General features: G+C 36.4%; 2 protein-coding genes across 2 annotated transcripts in view; both read right to left on the reverse strand.

Moving 5' to 3' along the window:
• Positions 1-2,512: 2,512 nt before the first annotated feature.
• On the reverse strand, positions 2,513-6,328 carry LOC131845219 (small ribosomal subunit protein uS3). The gene is made up of 4 exons (XM_059194261.1): positions 6,217-6,328; positions 5,627-5,930; positions 3,732-3,952; positions 2,513-2,717 (listed from the first exon to the last, which is right to left on the reverse strand). The coding sequence occupies exons 1-4, from the start codon at positions 6,247-6,249 to the stop codon at positions 2,544-2,546; spliced, it is 732 nt and encodes a 243-aa protein (XP_059050244.1). The 5' UTR covers positions 6,250-6,328; the 3' UTR covers positions 2,513-2,543.
• Positions 6,329-13,168: 6,840 nt separating this feature from the next.
• The window catches only part of LOC131845204 (neurobeachin-like), a 244,531-nt gene continuing 239,303 nt past the window's right edge, over positions 13,169-18,396 (reverse strand). The window contains exons 12-17 of the mRNA XM_059194245.1: positions 17,708-17,855; positions 16,833-16,994; positions 15,831-15,960; positions 14,981-15,114; positions 14,348-14,696; positions 13,169-13,347 (exon numbers count right to left, since the gene is read on the reverse strand). Of these exons, the coding sequence (XP_059050228.1) occupies positions 13,257-13,347; positions 14,348-14,696; positions 14,981-15,114; positions 15,831-15,960; positions 16,833-16,994; positions 17,708-17,855 (1,014 nt within the window). The 3' untranslated portion in view covers positions 13,169-13,256. The remainder of the gene's footprint in view (positions 13,348-14,347; positions 14,697-14,980; positions 15,115-15,830; positions 15,961-16,832; positions 16,995-17,707; positions 17,856-18,396) is intronic.

The raw sequence follows: 18,396 nt of genomic DNA on the forward strand, positions 1-18,396 counted from the left end.
TTTAAAGTAACAAATGTTTTATGGTTTCGGTATATTTTAGAATTAAAGTTTTATACGTAAAATTAGTATAATTTTAGTTTGTAACAGATATTGTCAACATTTAATGCAATTTACCTAAGGCAGAGACTATTTTATTCCTTAACATGTTATATTGTAAAAATAAAAAAAAAATATAATAAATATATTTTAATTATTGAACAATATGTCCTTTTCAGCCAGGCTATTGTGTTCATTGGATAGACAGTGACAAAACACTTCAATAGTTAAAATAGAAGGTTGTAGGTGTTATTATTAGTATGTCTCTGTCCAAGGTATCTTCCTGATTTGTCGATACGGTATCGGACACTATCTGAACTGGATATAAATTTACACAGTAGAAGCGTGGAAATCTACTGCAAGAAACTGTTTGAATTTATTAGACAATTAGTAAAATTGATATATAACTTGGAGTAAAACGATACCGTACTAACAAAATATGGAAAAAAATAAGCTGTCTGTACCGTGTCCTTTTGGTTGTGAATATTGTTTTATAATTTAATTATTACACACTACAGCTACAATAACTCCGTGTTGTGTTTAAATAAATATAAAGAAAAGGTGTCGCTTATGAGGGAACTTTAAATAATTAGTACAATGTACATATAGAAACGAATACCAGAATTAAAATCCAGCAATAATATTTGTGATATTCTTAAAGGCAGACTATTTATTACTAAAGACGAAGACGCCAGAATTTGCCGTCTCGTTCTATATTCGCTTGTTCACTAGGGCTGGATTTGCATATTTTTATCATCGCATCACTTTGTGTCAGTCCTTGTGCACTAATCTAGCCAATACACAAATCTCTGCATTTTACAAGTATAATCGACTTCTGTTGTATTCTAACAGTATATTTTACCTTGACTATGGGACAAAATAAGGTATTATTTTTTATTTATTTATCACTTCTATTTAGATCAATGATTTGGTCCAATTTTAGTTAAGGAACAATGATTTATGTTAGTGTGGTAAGTTAGGGAGATTGTAAGGCGTGTGCCGTGATTGTTAAGGATGTATGTATTGATGGGTCAGCAGACTATCTGTATTGTAAAAAGGGTTGTCAGACAGTAAAGAAGATTAACCCTCTTATTCATATTATAAATTTAAACCTTCCTGACCTATGAACTTCGTTTAAATTTTAAAAAGGCACAAATGTAATTGTCTAAACGAGACAACACCTAAAATAGGTTTATTAACAATTATGAATAAGAAGGAACTGGTTAAAGATTTTGGTACTATTAATTTAAAGTGCAAAATTAATGTATTCGTTTCACCCTTCGCACACTAAAGAGAGATACTAAACAATGTTTATATTCTTCTCTATTTTTGATGTATAAGATCAATATTGGTCTATAATCAACCGAATTTAATTTTATCACATAACACCAAGTATAGTTTTTTAAAATACCTTTTTGTATCTTTGCATTTAATATAATTATGTAAATATTTGTTTAGTTTTCAAAAGACAAAATATGTGTATATGCTTATGTTGTCCATTCCATTTGTATCGTGTTATTTGTTTGTATTTAACATTCATGGTGTTGTGTGCACGGTGACTTTTTACATTTGCTCGATGGATGCTGACACTTTGTATTTAGTAATATAATAATGCACTTGGTTTGGGGTGATTGTAGTCGTTATAAAAATAAAATGTTGGTAAAAATATTGTGTTTAATTTGAAAGTCATTAGAATATAGGTACCCATTATTTATTAATTTCCATCGAATGTCGGTTGTCTGTCGCAGCAACCGAAAGTGAAGTGGCGATATGCGCGTGCCAGCAGTATTTTTTCAAATGTGTTTCAATCTTATTCTGTTTCAAATAAGGATTACAGATCTGTGACAAGACGGTAATACGGTTTAAGAGGGGTGCACAGATCTGTGTCAAAACGTTCGAAGGGTTAATGTTCATAAATAACATATTATATAGCGTTTTAGTATCTTATGAATGTCAACATTTTTATTACTATCCCTACCGTCAAATTTTAAAAGAAATAATAATTTAGTACATACTTGGATCCATGGTCAAATTTCATTTATAGCTACTAGCTGTCTCGCGACTTATAGTTACCAAATAAAAAGAAATATTAAAAAGTCATCGTTCTGGCTACAAAAATTACATGACTTTCAGTACAACTTTAATCTCCTATTTTATTTTACCCCCTTAAGGTTACCCTTAAGTTATTTTTATAAACTTTGAATAACATTTATTTATATTTAATAAAGATCTTAAATATAAGTCCCATGTTTATAGCTTTAAATGGCGATACTTCCATACTTTCATATCCCCTTTCAACACTTCGCAATAAAAAATAGCTATGTATTTTCTCAGGGTCTGACCCTGACCGATCTGTTTCAAATTTCATTTAAATCGGTTCAGTAGTTTTGGCATGAAAGCGAGACAGAGTTACTTTCGCATTTATAATAAGTAAGAATTTGGAATAATTATTAGTGGTATAAATGATAAGACGGTGTTGAAGTAATTATTTATTAATTAGCTTATAGTTAAGCGACAGCGGGCACGGGCTGCGGCAGCGGTGCGGGCGCCAGGGAGCGGACGTCGCTGGTGGGCTCGAGCGGCACGGGCTCGTCCTTGGGCTCCGTGACCAGGATGTGGTCGGGCTGCGGCTTCTTCGGCCCATTCTTGCCTTGTTGGTCCCACGGCAGCATGATCTTTACCTGTACGCAAAGCATATATTTGATTATCCATACTCATGGATGCAACAATATGTCTCCCTGTCTGTTACATTTTTACGGCTAAACTGTTATGTGAATCTAAGGCTACAGTAGCACGAGAGGTGAAGGTGAGTGTTGACGTACATTGGCCAAGGGGCCCCTGGAGGGAAAGGAATTGTTAGTAATGTGGACTCTCGACCCCATTGCTAGCAATATACCATATCAGGTTGATCTCCATGTGTTTCCTCTGGAAATCATCGTGATAAATTCCAGGTGAATTTATCATGATGGGCTAACTGACCTGACCTAATGCTCATCTTATCCTCGACTGGTGCCCCGCCAGTGTAAACCGTTAGCGCAGACGGGTGCACCATTTCATCATCATATACAAAAAAAAGGGCCCCCTTTAAACTACACCTGGGACACAACTTCCGGGAAACTGCTCGAGTTTCCCTTCCTGCCACATGATGGACTCACGCTGGTATGGTAAATCTATGGAATGCTATCTTAGCATTCCGGCCGTCTTTGAGTAAAGAAGTGATAATTGATGAAGTAATATGTAATATAATATCCAACAAGCACCGTAACAAGAGCCTGTATGGTACAGACCCTCCAATAAACCTGCTGTTATAATATACCACAAATAATTAGACCACAAGCTATTTATAAACTTGCAATCCCTGAAATGTGGATCAAAGGAACTCTATTTTGATACAAAACAAATATGAATGAAGAACCTGCACATTTATTTACTTATTACTAGCTGACCCCGGTCATTGTAGGATGCACAATTTAGTGAATTAGAAATATAGATTCACACAAATGTAATTTAATGTTTGCTAGGTTTAATTTTCAACCTAGTAAGTAAATCACTACATTGGTCAGCTCAAAAACACGCACGTGATATATATCAATTCAGAGTAACCGTTTAGCATCCGATCTGTTGATGGTGCATATGCTTGTTAGCCACCATGTAAAGTAAAAAATAAAAATTAGATAAATTAATATATTTCTCACCTTAATACCAAGCACTCCTTGCCGAAGCAGTACATGCCTGGTGGCTGTGTTCACGTAGTCATTGCAGGGGTCACCAGAGTGGATCATGAGGCCGTCAACGAACTTCATCGACTTGGCACGCTGACCGCGGAGCTTTCCGGACACAACCACTTCACAGCCGCGAGCACCAGATTCCATGATGAAACGGAGGACACCGTAACACGCGCGACGGACGGCGAGACCTGGCAAATGTATACACAATGATATAAGTCTTATTTTCATACTATAGATGGAATTTAATTATACTCATATTTAGTTACTGAACCAGCTTTATTTTTCCATATAATTACAATTTCTAGTATTATTTTAAGTATAATTCATTTTAAGGTTACTTTCCATGTATGTAAAGTACTGCTCAAAACTTGTTTATGTGGATTGTTAGTAATGTGGAATAATGTCCCCATTTCTAGCAATGTATGGCAAGGTGATCCCTACATGATCCCCCTGGAAATCATTGTGATAAATTACTGCTAAATTTGCCATGATGACCAACGGAGCAAATGTGGACTCATCGAGTAACAAGTGGCTAGGATGAGCAGGAAAAAGCTGAGTAGGTTGACAAAGAAAAAGATGGTCTGATGACATTAAAGAAGTGGTGCAGGGGATCAGTGAAAAATGTTTCAAAAACATGGAAAAATATTCATGTAATAATAAACTGTTATGCAAACGAAGTTGCATGGGTCAGCTAGTTATAGATATATTTATACTTAAGTTAAGGCTCAATATATATATAACCATGAGCATTCTATTAAAGTTATTAACTATAGAGTACATTTGAAATAATAATAATATTGCTACCTACCTATACTAATACACTAGGCAGTATTAATATATGTAGATAATATAATAATAATATTCTCAGGGCAATTCACACAGCACCATCTAGACCCAAGTTAAGCTAGCTAAAGCTTGTGTTATGGGTACTAGATAACTGATACAGATAAATAAATATTTTTATTTGTAAATACATACATATTATACATAGAAAACACCCAGACTGATACAAACAATCATACGCATGAATACAAAATTTTTGTGCCGTGCGAATAATCGAACCCGTGACCATCAGTCCTAAAGCGGTGTGCTAGACCGCTAGACCACTGAGGTTGTGTCGAGGTGTAGATAGCAATACTATTATTATTTACACCTAATACTGGTTTAATTCATGCACAACGGCACAAATGAGAGGCCAATTGTGGAAAATGGAGTCCAACCTACACTACTGGTTTAATTACACAACTACTGCTTAATTATAATCATATACACCAGTAAGTAAATTTTTGGTCCCTAAATTAATTAATTACAACATAAATATGAGACACAAGAGTAAATACAACAGAATGCTCACAGAGTTATAGAGAGAATTCATCCTGTTTTGGGTAGATATACAAATGAAACAATCAATAACCTTCTTCATTCACAAGTTGAATGAAAATAAGAAATTATTATTATAATACTCATTGTGTGTAATCAAACTACCTTTGTTTTTGACCTAGAGACACTGTATACTTTTATTAAGTAGATTAGCTGTACTTGTGACTTCGTACACATGGAATTTAACTTTATTTTTTCTAAAATAAAGGTAGCCTAAGTTACTCCTAATAAGGATGTGGTAACATCAGCTACCTGCCAATAAAAGTCCCGTCAAAATCGGTCCAGCCATTTCAAAGATTAGCTGAAAGAAATAGACAGACAGACAAAAATTGTAAAAAATGTTATTTTGGTGTAAGTACCACATAAATATTCATATGTATGTAGTAAAAATCTGTTATTTCAATATTACAGACACTCCAATTTTATTTATATGTATAGATGTATAGATAAATAGTATATAGTGTTAATGGAATCATAAATACCTCCAATAAGCTTGTATCTCAATGATTCAGCTTGTGCAATAGCACAGAGACCGCGAGTAGCGACCTTCTCGGCATATAATTCCACCGACTGTTCAGGAATGTTGAACCTTTTTTGCACCACTGAGGTCAGTTCACGAATCCTACGGCCCTTCTCTCCCAAAACACTCTGGGTCCTTGTGGCCATAATAATGATCTCTGAACGCGTTGGAGTGACGCGCACCTCCACACCGGAGTAACCATCTTCAGCTAGCTCCCTGGTCAGGAACTCGTTAAGTTCCGCCTTGAAAACTCCGTCTCCAACGAACTGAAATGGTACGGAGAGGTTATGTTGTCATTATCACATGTAACTGACGAAAGTGGTCTCCAAGTTATTTTCTACACTTATAAAACGTAAATTCTGTCGTGAATTGCGCCGTAAAATGCTTTTATATATTTAAATATTGTTTATATGCACATATTTTCTTTATCCACTAACATCACAACATTCACCAGAGAAAAACAATAACTGTTTCGAAATATATATAAATAAGACTTGCGAGAATAAGGATCCACGAGTATTTTTATATTTTTTAATGTTTAATAAAACATACTTTTCGCTTTTTGGAAATGTTGGTCACCGCCATGATTGCAAAAGGAGCTGAGAAATTCTAAAAGGCCGGATATGGCAATGTCAAACGTCAATGTCACTTAGGGTGTGTTCAGAACTAACGTAATATAACATACAGTTTGAAATAAAGATTTCGAAAACTTTTCAATAAAAAAATTATATAATTTTAAGTACTATTCTAAATTATATAATGTAATTTAATTTGGTATATTTCTAAATTAATATAATTTTGCATAACAAAATTGTTTTGATTTGAAATTGGCAGTTTGTTGTATCAAAATTCAGAACGTGTGGTAATGTCGGTGTTCATAAATATTAAATCTTTTGGGTACGTTCTAACTTCTTTAGGTCTACGTTTTAAATGAGTTCTGACTTTTAAAGAATGGTGGAATATTGCTGAAATTAAACTGCATATCAGCACGGTGTGAGTGACTGGCATAGTCTTTCTGATCTGTGGGTGGCAAATCAGTTGTTGACTTTAAAACACAGCTAACAATTTACATTGGTAACATGTAAATTGCGTGTTAGTATTACTTTATTTCTCAATTTAAACAAGAATATACAAGTATATGCTCCTAAATGTGGTTTGTTTCGGTTTCGTCATAGTTTCAATATATTTACTACTACTTTTAAAATACCAAAACTCAACATGATCGTTGTAGATAAAAAAAACAACTTTTTATTCAATGCAATTAATTTATTACTCAAGATCTTCTCGTTACATACAAACGCACCATATACTTAGCATAACAATAATTTATTACTATGGACATATTGCCCTGTATAATTCTGAAAGTAGTGTTTGCAAAAAAACTAGTACTGCTTATTCGCAACGATAAACTGAACGATAATTGATGTGTTACTTATTTAATCAAAAAGCGTGTGCCTCAGGTATTATTTATACTAATAAAGGATGTGACACATTTAACTACTAAACTTCGACAACACTAATAAATAACATATGTAGCAGGTACCTATTGTTAAATGACGCAATTAAAAAAAAACAAATGTATGATATACCGAATCGGTACTCAATAAACGTTATTATCCCACTTTACGATAACAAAAATAACATTAAATGACAACAAGTTGTTAAAAATATAAATAAATAACAATTCTACAACCGAAAATGTGAGTAGTTATAAATTGACAGTAAGACACGATATCGCGTTGCATTATTCACATCTAGATCTACATGTCGTGCTAAATAATCGACCACGAATCGGCGATCGATCGGATCTAGTTGTAAATAAAAAATTACCTAATCTATTAACAAAGGGACACGGCGTTGTTTTTGGCAGTATGTTGTTATACTTTTAGTTCGTATCTAGCAACACGCCGAGTAAGGATAGTTACAAATGAATTATCTAATAAAAACAGTTAAGTACAAATATTAAAGTTATTTAAAGGCAGCATTGCGCCTTTAATTACATAAAAAAAATTCTACTAGCTCTAAAGCTAATGGAGCTACGTCTCAACTAGTACTAAATGTATAATTTTATTATTATCAATAATAATGGATACGTTCAACAATGTTTTTTATGTTCTAAAGATAAACTATAGGCGTTGAGTTTACTCTGCAGTGCGAAGGCAGTGTACACAGACTGGTAAAGTGTATGCCTAAGCTGATACGCCTAAGACGTGCTAAGCGTGAAGCTATATGCTTGTAACCAGGCTCTTATTTTGTAATACACAATCATTTCGCACCTGAAAGATATTCAGACTGACAATTCTGCGATTATGTATATATTTGACAGTTGCAATTTCAAAGTACTTACGAGTTACGGGTACGGTTTGCAACGTCATCTGTTTAATGGATTATAAATAATCGCTAAAGTTAATTTGTTTCAAGTGTAAATTGATTGTAACTACTTTAAATAAGTCTCAGAGATTATACATTTTATTAAGATTAATAATATATATAATCTCTCGTTAAGTATAGTTAAATATTAGCGTTATAACGCGTGCGGTGACTCTTAATATCGAATACAAAATAACTGTATTACCTACGTTACTGTTCACGGATTATGGCGCAAAGTTAATTACTACATATTTAATTTACAAGGAATTGTCAAATTATAAACTTACAATTTATTATTAATGCTTAAAAATTGAATTTAACTTATAATTAAATGGACATAGATTAGTTACACAAGGTGTAGGTACTTATTATAATAAATAAATAAAAAACGTTTATTTTAATTAGACTAGTTAAACATTTACAACCTAATATTACTATGTTATCTTAATATTAATGGACAGATTGCGTGTAGCGTGTTTGGTTAGTGTAATATGCGTGGCGCGTGTTGGTTTTTTTATACCTACCTATCTATGTAGTTGATTAGTCCGTTTTCTAAGAAATAGTTTAAAAAAGTTTAATTAATTCAATTCAAATCACATTTGTCAACCGTCAAATAATTTGAAAATCTTTTTGTACCACGTGACTTGCGCGGTTACAATTTTTTGTGCAGTGTTTGATGCGCAGGTCACGTGGTCTAAAATAGTTTTCACACGCTTTGCCGGTGTATAAAAACTATTTTCTTAGGAAAACGTTAAACTTATTTCGCTACTTGGATAGGTGGGTAGGTAGGTGCTATATGATTATGAATATATGTGAGGTGCTATAGAACCGTGCCAGAGGGAAACAGATTTCTTTAGTATAAATAAATACAATATTAAACGATTGTTTGAAGGTACTTTCATGTTCTATTCGTACAGTCACTCAGCTCTTTATATACAATTTTATTACATAATTTGCAACACTTTAAAAAGGAAATAAATATGGTTAATGTTATATTATAGGTATTTTGAATATATTTCACTTTACGTAAAGAAACTATAAATATGTAATTTATAGTAATCATTGCTGCTGACGGTACCAGATTTTATACGTAATAGCTGTGATAAAAAAGTAATTTTAACAATCATTTAATATTAATAAATATGTTTTTAAATAAGCACAGATTAGTTCTTGATGACTTTTGACGGATTACGATAGAGTTATGCAAAAATATTTATTACCTATCTATGATTCTGCAGTAGAATGGGACAGAAAGATTCGCTAACGAATAGTTAATTCTTTACTAAAATAACGAAGAACTCGTATTTAATAAGCGATTAGACTATATCTATACAGTAGGACATAATCTACAGATAGATTAAATTACAGGGATCTAAGATAGACGCTACAGTGGGACGTGAGAATAAGGGTTCAAGACCGTACGGTCCTCTATATAAAATTCCTTTAGTCACGAGACAAATAAATAGTATTTACCTAAATATGACGCAAAAGTATACAAATTGTTTTAAGGTTAGGTACAGTTTTTGGGCGCCATTTTTATTTTTGTACATATTGTGGCGCCATTTTCAAATACTTTTTTTTGACTCATGGCTAAATGAACAATGTATAGTCACTACTAGAGTAGAATTACCACAGATATAAATACTTATAGATGTCGCAAGTGTATGAATTTCAATTTGCATGAATACTTAGTGTGTCTTTACTAAAATATGGGACTTGATGTTAATTTAAATTATTGTTATGAAACTTTAAGCAATACTGTATTCTGTGACTCTATACCCTACTCTACTAAGCCTTACCTATCTTTTTACTCTTTATATTGCTCCTAATAAAGGTTATAAAGGAATTCCAAATCTCATAAGATTTGTTAGGTGGTGTATAGCTCATTTTTGAGATAAGTATCGGCACGCAAAGCACAATTGCGAAATCTATACATAACTATATCTGTGTGAGTTATTAACAAAATATTTTCAATAGATTTAACTAGAAATAAATTTCTAAGTTAACATTAAGCCTAGAAGTATGTGTATAGTGTAGATACATTAAGCTTTTTATGAATGTAGTTATATTGTATTATAGGGTACATATGCTTTCACTGACTTGCCTCTCAATATCCTGATATTTAACATTTGGCACAGATATAGGAAATAGTCGAGAAGGTATATATAACTATGTCTATTTGTGCATTTTAAGCCTAAATCACAGAACGGAAGGAGCGGTGCCAGAGTACTATAGTAATGCAAAAATACAGATAATTAACTTGATTTTACAATAAATACAACATTACCACGATGTCTTTGTATAAGTCTATTCGCGACGTGATTTCTGCGAATATTATTGTTATGCGACTCAGCTGCCATTTTGATATAGCGACATACAATTTAGAATGTTAAATAAAAAAATATATATTGTGAATAATATTGTAGGATGTTATTCGAGAACTTCCATTCTATTTTGAAATAATTGAATTTGATCAGAACTTTTTAAACAATGAAAGGCATTCGAGCATCGGACTGATGGCAAACAGTTATCGATGGTTACGGTTTTGAGGTCGAAGGTTCTATGTTGCTATACCCATTGGACTAGACCGTAATTATTTTTGTAAAGACACTTTAAAGTCGCTAATTTCATTTGACTTTGTAGTTGAACGACTACAAAGTGTCTGCGCTTGCGCTATAAACAATGTACATGTAACTAACGTTTTTATAATTCCTGTTCAGAAGAACAAAAATTTGTAGTGTGAAAAAAAAAATTACGTATGAATCACTTTCGTGAACTTGTTTGTTTAATGTTACTAATTATGGATATTTATCACATTTTTATTATTATAATGTTAATTGGGCGGATACGTAGACTTTTAATTTATTATTACCTTGTTATAAATCATGAACTGAAATGTTGTTATATGAAAAAATACTTCCTAGTATTCCTCTTATTTCAGCTATGGGAGCTGTAGAGGGCCAGTGCAGGCTATATATCTTCAGAAAATAAGCAATTATTAGCTTGCCTTTCGAGTAATAACCTTAATTTGACATAATGTGGTACAACGAATATAAAAATGGATTGGTATTTTTATATTCTAGACGAATTCAGATAAAATATATAAATATTATAACAGTATTTTAGTTGATTCAGTAGTATATAGGGATATTTTAAAATCTTTTGGTGATGTCATTTAATGTCTCAAAAAATAGAATAATTTCAAACAGAATAATACAAATAAAAATATAATAAAAAGAATATCAGAGTATAATAGAACATGCTATAGGTAAATAAGTATTATATAGTACATAAGCATTTAAAATAAGAATAATAAAGAAATAAAAACAAAAAATAATATCAATAAAACCATTTAATAAAAACCAAAAACTTAAGTACGTAATAACAATGTCGATTTTCAGGTAAGTACAAGAGCCCATCACCACAGATTACTTGGAATGCTGCCATTTCCACATAATACTTTACGTTTGTTAAATGTCATACCACCTTTAGAAGAAAAAAAACATATTGTCATAGACAATATTTCTCATAAGGAGGTATTTTTATTTTGTAAATATATTTTAATTATTAATATTAATTTATAGTTATTAAATAATAATAAATGGTGGTAGCATTTATATGTAATTAGGTAAATAAATAAAATATTGCAATGCACGTCAAATATTATTAGGTAAGTACATCGAATCTCAGATAAAACGTTGAAAATCACAACAATGGACGTCAATTTATGAGATCTTATTATGAATACTTTCGAATTAAGTTTATAGAGAATTATAATATACCTTATGGCACTCTATAAATAATACAGGACAAATCATTATTATAATACAGTTACATAATATATAAAGAATTCATTAAAATTATAACCTCATAAGAGTTTAAATACTTCAATTGGAATGTAAATAGATTTATAATAATTTGCACTTAAAATTAGCAGTTTGCCGCCAAAATATAGGTACTTAAGTACATCGATAATTAAATATTGTACTCATGAAATAAAATGGCTTTATTAGTACAATTGTATTTTTGGAATGTTTAAGTACATTTATTATATTGAGATCGTTAATCTCCAGGAATAAGATTAATTGTTTTAATGCTATTTTATTTCAATGAGACGACTTGTAAATTGGTATTTTTAAATACATTATTAAAATAATTAATCGGATTGTTACACGAATAATTGTATGGTAAATAAGATATTTGTTTACCTTTCTCGACGTTTGTAACGAACTTATCGTGACACACAGTGCAACGCAGTCGAAACGCGAGTGGTAAATACCTTATTTACCTTACAATTATTCATGTTATAACCCGATATTAATAATGACATGTAAATTGCTTTTAGTCGCAATGTTCACAGACATATAATATATATAGTAGGTACACTATTCATATGAATTGTGTCCAGTATTTTATACATAACCCTTATACTTCAATATAATCACGCATTTCACAATTTGATCACTGAGGTGACCACTTTTTGATTATATTACAGGACATTGTAATTATCGCGATTGAAACCAAATTTTGTTCTACCATTTGGACAGAGTGTGGTAGGTAGCTGCCTACTGTTACAATATAAAGTAACTACATCTAATAACCGCGACGGTGGCACCAATAGGTCAACTAGATTTATACTATACCAATGTGTAATTGAATGATTTCAGTTACTAGATATATCAATACAGAACGACTATACAATATTATTTTTTCGATGAATTTAGATAAAATTCGGGAATTATAGGAAAACAGAATATACTCTATTTGATGAATATAGAATACAAAATTTGACCACTTAGAGGAACTATGGGAAAACAAAACTTAAATATATAAGTACGAGAGTAGAAAATCCCGAAATAAAATGTTAGCTGCACACAATAATAATATGATAAATACAATTAAGATGGTAATGTTTAGAGTGTGATTATAATAGTATATTAAGATATAAGTGCGTTATAACGGTTATAACACACAAGGCGAACTTTCAGCCCGAGGCGTAGAGCGTAATAGAGCTGAGTGTGTTAAATACGCACGTATATCGCACGACATTTTTTCAACACAAACAAAAAATGTTGTTTTGTAAGCGTGTTACGTTTAAGAGAAACAAATAAATTTGATCCTAAAATACTACAAAATAAAGTTGATATTGCATCGTCTCTACTCCTGGTTCCGTATTGATATATGTAGGGCTGTACTAATATATAAAACTAGTGTGTGGCGCCTCAGTACCGCTGCTGGTACTCGTGGTGCCACCGATTGAAGTCTATATGGAACACAACCAGGGAGCCGTTCTCGAGGCCGGCCAACAGGAACCTGCAAAGTAATGAACAAACATGTTATATTATGTACCAGAGCAACATAAGATTGTGAAGTGTGTTTAAAAAATAGTAGGGTGTAGGGTCTTGAGTGTATGGTTTATGATGTGGTGTAGTGAAGTGGAATCGGGATATTTGTGTAAGTGTCATTACACTATTCTGAGCTGACAGGGTAGGGAATGTAAGTGAGTGGACGGTAGTGATTTTGGGGTGGGGCCTTACTTCTGGACGTACGTGAGCTTTACTTTTACTCGCAGCCGGGAGTGAGTATGGTGTAGTGTGAGGGGTCGTGTGTGTGGACAGGAGTGAGTGTAGTGTAGGGTGAGAAAGGGCTTTTTATTCTGGTCGTAGGAGAGAGCGGACGGGAGTGTAAGGCAGGGTGGGGTCGCATATCTTGTTGTACAAGCAGATGGGAGTGTGTGGATGTGTAGTGTAGTGTGGGATGGGTTCTGTAGTGTGAGCGGAGCGGATAGGAGTGTAAGGAAGGTTGGGCCCTAATTTTTGATCGTGCGAGCAGACGGAAGTGAATGTAGTGTAGCATGGGGTGGGCTCTTACATCCGGTCGTGCGAGCGGACGGGAGGGAATGTAGTGTAGCATGGGGTGGGCTCTTACATCCGGTCGTGCGAGCGGACGGGAGGGAATGTAGTGTAGCATGGGGTGGGCTCTTACATCCGGTCGTGCGAGCGGACGGGAGGGAATGTAGTGTAGCATGGGGTGGGCTCTTACATCCGGTCGTGCGAGCGGACGGGAGGGAATGTAGTGTAGCATGGGGTGGGCTCTTACATCCAGTCGTGCGAGCGGACGGGAGGGAACGTAGTGTAGCATGGGGTGGGGCCGCACTTTGGTCGTGGGCTCGGGTGGGAGGTAGTGTAACGTAACGTGGGGTGGGGTCGCACTTCAGATCGTGCGAGCGGACGGGAGGTACTGTAGTGTGGAATGGGGTGGAGCCGCACTTCCGGCGCGAGCGGACACGTGTAGTGTGGCGTGGAGTACTCACTTCTGGTCGTGCGAGAGCGCGAGCGAGCGGACGGGCGCGCCGGCCGGCGGGAAGGCGTAGAGCGGCGCCAGCGTGAAGGCGCGCCACACCTCGACGACGCCCGCGTCGCCGCCGCACAGCAGGTACTCGCCGCAGCGGGACAGCGCCAGGCAGTGCACGCGGTCGGAGTGCGTCTCGTGGCGCAGGCGGCGGCCGTTGAGCGTGTAGGCGGCGAGGTGTCCGCGGCAGTACGCCGCCACCAGCACGCCCTCGCGGGACAGCGCCAGCTGCCGCGGGCCCGCCGCGCCCTCCGCCGCCGGCAGCGCGCGCACCAGCTCGCCGAACGTCGTGTGCACCAGCACCGGGCCGTCTGCGCGGATCCAAAAATATCGATACCGATGTGAACTGTGCGCTCTTTATTGTTATAATTACATGGAACGTAATTATACGAAGTCGATATGGAAATACATCAGAAGTGTCTGTGACTTTATCGATCACACGAAAATATTAAAAAATATTTATTTAAAAGAACAAAACGTGAGTCTCGTTCGTTCTTGTGATGAGTCTGCGTTTCGAATGAGTGGTAGAATAAAAAAATATGACTATTTAAAAGTTTTTATATTAAATTCATATGAATAAAGAAAGTATACTGACTGATAGAGCTGGAGACGACGAGGCCGAGCTCTGCGGAGACGAGCACGGCGTTGAGCGGCGCGTCGTGTCCCGTCAGAGACACGCGCGGCGCCGGCGCCGAGCCCTCGCCCACGATGCCGCCGTGACGAGCGGACCTGAGGACGAACACGTTGTCACGTCATCCGGTCACATCTGGCGACGTGCGCGTCGTCACGTCGTCACGCCGACACGGCACGTGACCGTGGCGACGTGCACGCGTACCGATCGGATCACTTTTTTGTCGTACGGATAAAAATAAGGTAGGTATATACTTTGCGTATATGTCATATCATTGTTATTATCAAACTAACATTTTTTATTTAACATTTATTTATTTTAGACATTTAACTAGTTAATTCTAAATTATGCTATGTACGACAAATAGAGACTAAAATGTCCTACTTGAGTAAATTATTTTTTATTTGATTTGTATGACCAGATATTGTTTCTGGGGTTTGGGCTATTGCCAAGTAGACATATAGCACTGCGACCTGGAGAAATTGCACAACCGAGTCAACGCCCTCGTTGGTTTTGCAGTTTAGTACACAGTTTTACTTCCGATGGTCGCGGGTTCGATTCCTCGCACGATGTAAATACATATGTAGTCATGAGTATGATTGTTGGTATTAGTCTGGGTGTTTTCTACTTTTAGTAGTTTCTCTTTTGTTGTATTTACTTTCTCATTATACATGTATGTATATTTATAGATTTTTATACAGTACTTATGTCTGGTACCTATAATACAAGCTCTGCTTAGTTTGGTACTAATTTAGATGGCGCTGTGTGAATTGTCCAGGCTGCAGTAGCGTGCTAGAGCTAGTGAATACGTTACCAGTGCCACAGAAGTACGGTGCAGTCCTCGGAGCCCGAGGCGATGTAGCAGTCCGACGTGATGTTGCACTCGGAGCGAGACACGCACGTCACCACGCCGTAGTGGCCGAATATTATTTGTACTATCTTGGCTGTGCACGAAACAAACATGATTATTACATAACATTTATGATCTCCTGGTACTTCAAATTAATAATTAGTCGACGAATGCCATGGGGAGTCACAAAGTTACCATGAAATCTAGGTCCTCTACCTATTTAGTCTTAGTGTACTATCTTGGCTGTTCACGAAACAAACATGATTATACATAACGTTTATGATCTCCTGGTACTTCGAATTAATAATCAGTCGACGAATAACATGGGGAGTCACAAAGTTACCATGAAATCTAGGTCCTCTACCTATTTAGTCTTAGTGTACTATCTTGGCTGTTCACGAAACAAACATGATTATACATAACGTTTATGATCTCCTGGTACTTCGAATTAATAATCAGTCGACGAATAACATGGGGAGTCACAAAGTTACCATGAAATCTAGGTCCTCTACCTATTTAGTCTTAGTGTACTATCTTGGCTTTCACGAAACAAACACGATTATACATAACGTTTATGATCTCCTGGTACCACTCTAATCGACAATCTGTTGACGAATAAAACATGGGGTGGGGGTCATAAATTACGTGTAACAAACCATGAAATCTAGGTTCCCCACCTCTTAGTCTTAGTGCACTAGTGGCATGAAACAAGCATGATTATACATAACGTTTATGATCACCTGGTACCCCTTATCGATAATCAGTTGACGAATAACATGGGGGGTCACAAAGTTTGTGTAACAAACACCTCTTAGTCTTCACGAAAAAACACGATTACACATAACGTTTATGATCTCCTTGCCACAGATATTACACAGGTATATCTATTATATAATTCGGATTGGAGATTTTAATTTGGATACTCTTAACGTAGCTAATGTAGAAAAAATAGAAAAGTATAGTTACCAGTTTCGGTGGAGAAGACCCTGAAGCTGTTGTCCCAGAACCCGGCGGCGATGAGGAACCTGGAGTCGACGGTGGTGACGAAGCAGTTGGTACGCGCGCGCACGCGCTGTGAGAAATTGTCGCCCAGCTGACGCCGCGCCAGCGCCATCGCGCCGCCCGCCGCTGCACGCACCATACACACACACACCGTTACGTACTCGCTTTTTAGTGTCCCCCTCCGATCGATTCCTCGGCCCCCTCCGACCGATTCCCCGTCCCGTTCGATCGATCCTTCGCCCCCTTCCGATCGATCCCCCGTCCCCTTCCGATCGATCCCCCGTCCCCTTCCGATCGATCCCCCGCCCCCTTCCGATCAATTCCCCATCCCCATTCCAATCGATTCCCCGTCCAATTCAAAATTATGACGGTCGGAACCAAGGTTACCGAGCGGAGTTCTCGCACTAACTTGTATCCGTCTAGCAGAAGTTGGCCTTCAGCCGATTCATAAGTCCTTTCGTTGTTTTGGGGTGCCATCTGCACACGATTTTTATCGTTCGGTGAAGCTGTAAAGGCCAGTTGCAGTCTCTGCTTAACCCTAGTTTCATCTATTTCAAGGAAGCTTCTTTGCTAAGTCTTGCTTTAGTTTGGTAAAATATAAAAATAAAATGTGCTAGCGTTGAAAGTAATGATTAGACAATGGAATTCCACAATAAAAGGCACGACATCATAGAGCCTGGAATGGCAAAGTATGAGCTGTATCATAGATGTCACGAGATAACATGATACCCTATGTAAGTAAGTGCAGTACATGTAAATAGGCGACTGTCAGATGGGCCGTCAGGTTGTCCTTCCATGCTCTAATTACACGGTGTAGTGACCAATGGTAGTAGACTCACCCCAGACGGGGTCCATGAGGAGCGGGTGCGCGGGCGGCGCGTGCGCGAGGTGCGGGAGGTGTCCGTGGTGGGGGTCGGCGGCGCGGCCCGCGTGCACGCACCCGCCGCCCACCCAGCGGTGCGCCGCGAACGCGCGCGCCGCGCTCACCTGCGACACCACACCATACACCACTAAGTTACTAGGACCCAGGATTGGGATTGTTAGTAATGTGGACTAACGATCTCATTGCTAGCAATGTACCATGACAGATTGACTTCCACGCTGTTTTCCCTGAAAACCATCGTGATAAATTCCTGGTGAATTTGTCATAATGGGCTAACTGACCTGACCTCATGCTCATCTTATCATCCTCCACTGGTGCCCCGCCAGCGTAAACCGATAGCGCAGGCGGGTGCACCATTCCATTATTATGCGTAAAATACTCATTAGAAACCATTGCAGTTAATTCCTAGCGTTTTTACTATGATAGGCTACCAAATCAAATCATAAACCAATTCTATTCCTCGTAGTTCTTTTGATAAGACAGCTTTCCAAAACAAAAAGTAGATAAAAAAATAAGCATAAAATTTTAATATTCTAAAGTACAAAAATTTTTGTTTATTTAAATAAAGATTTTCTTTTCTATATTTCTTTCTTTTCTATTCATGTAGGATATTTTAGACCCTTCTAATCGATCTCCCGTCCAATT

This window comes from Achroia grisella, unplaced genomic scaffold (genome assembly GCF_030625045.1).
Source record: "Achroia grisella isolate CSIRO2021 unplaced genomic scaffold, CSIRO_AGI_Agris_v1 utg460, whole genome shotgun sequence".
NCBI classification, from domain to species: domain Eukaryota; kingdom Metazoa; phylum Arthropoda; class Insecta; order Lepidoptera; family Pyralidae; genus Achroia; species Achroia grisella.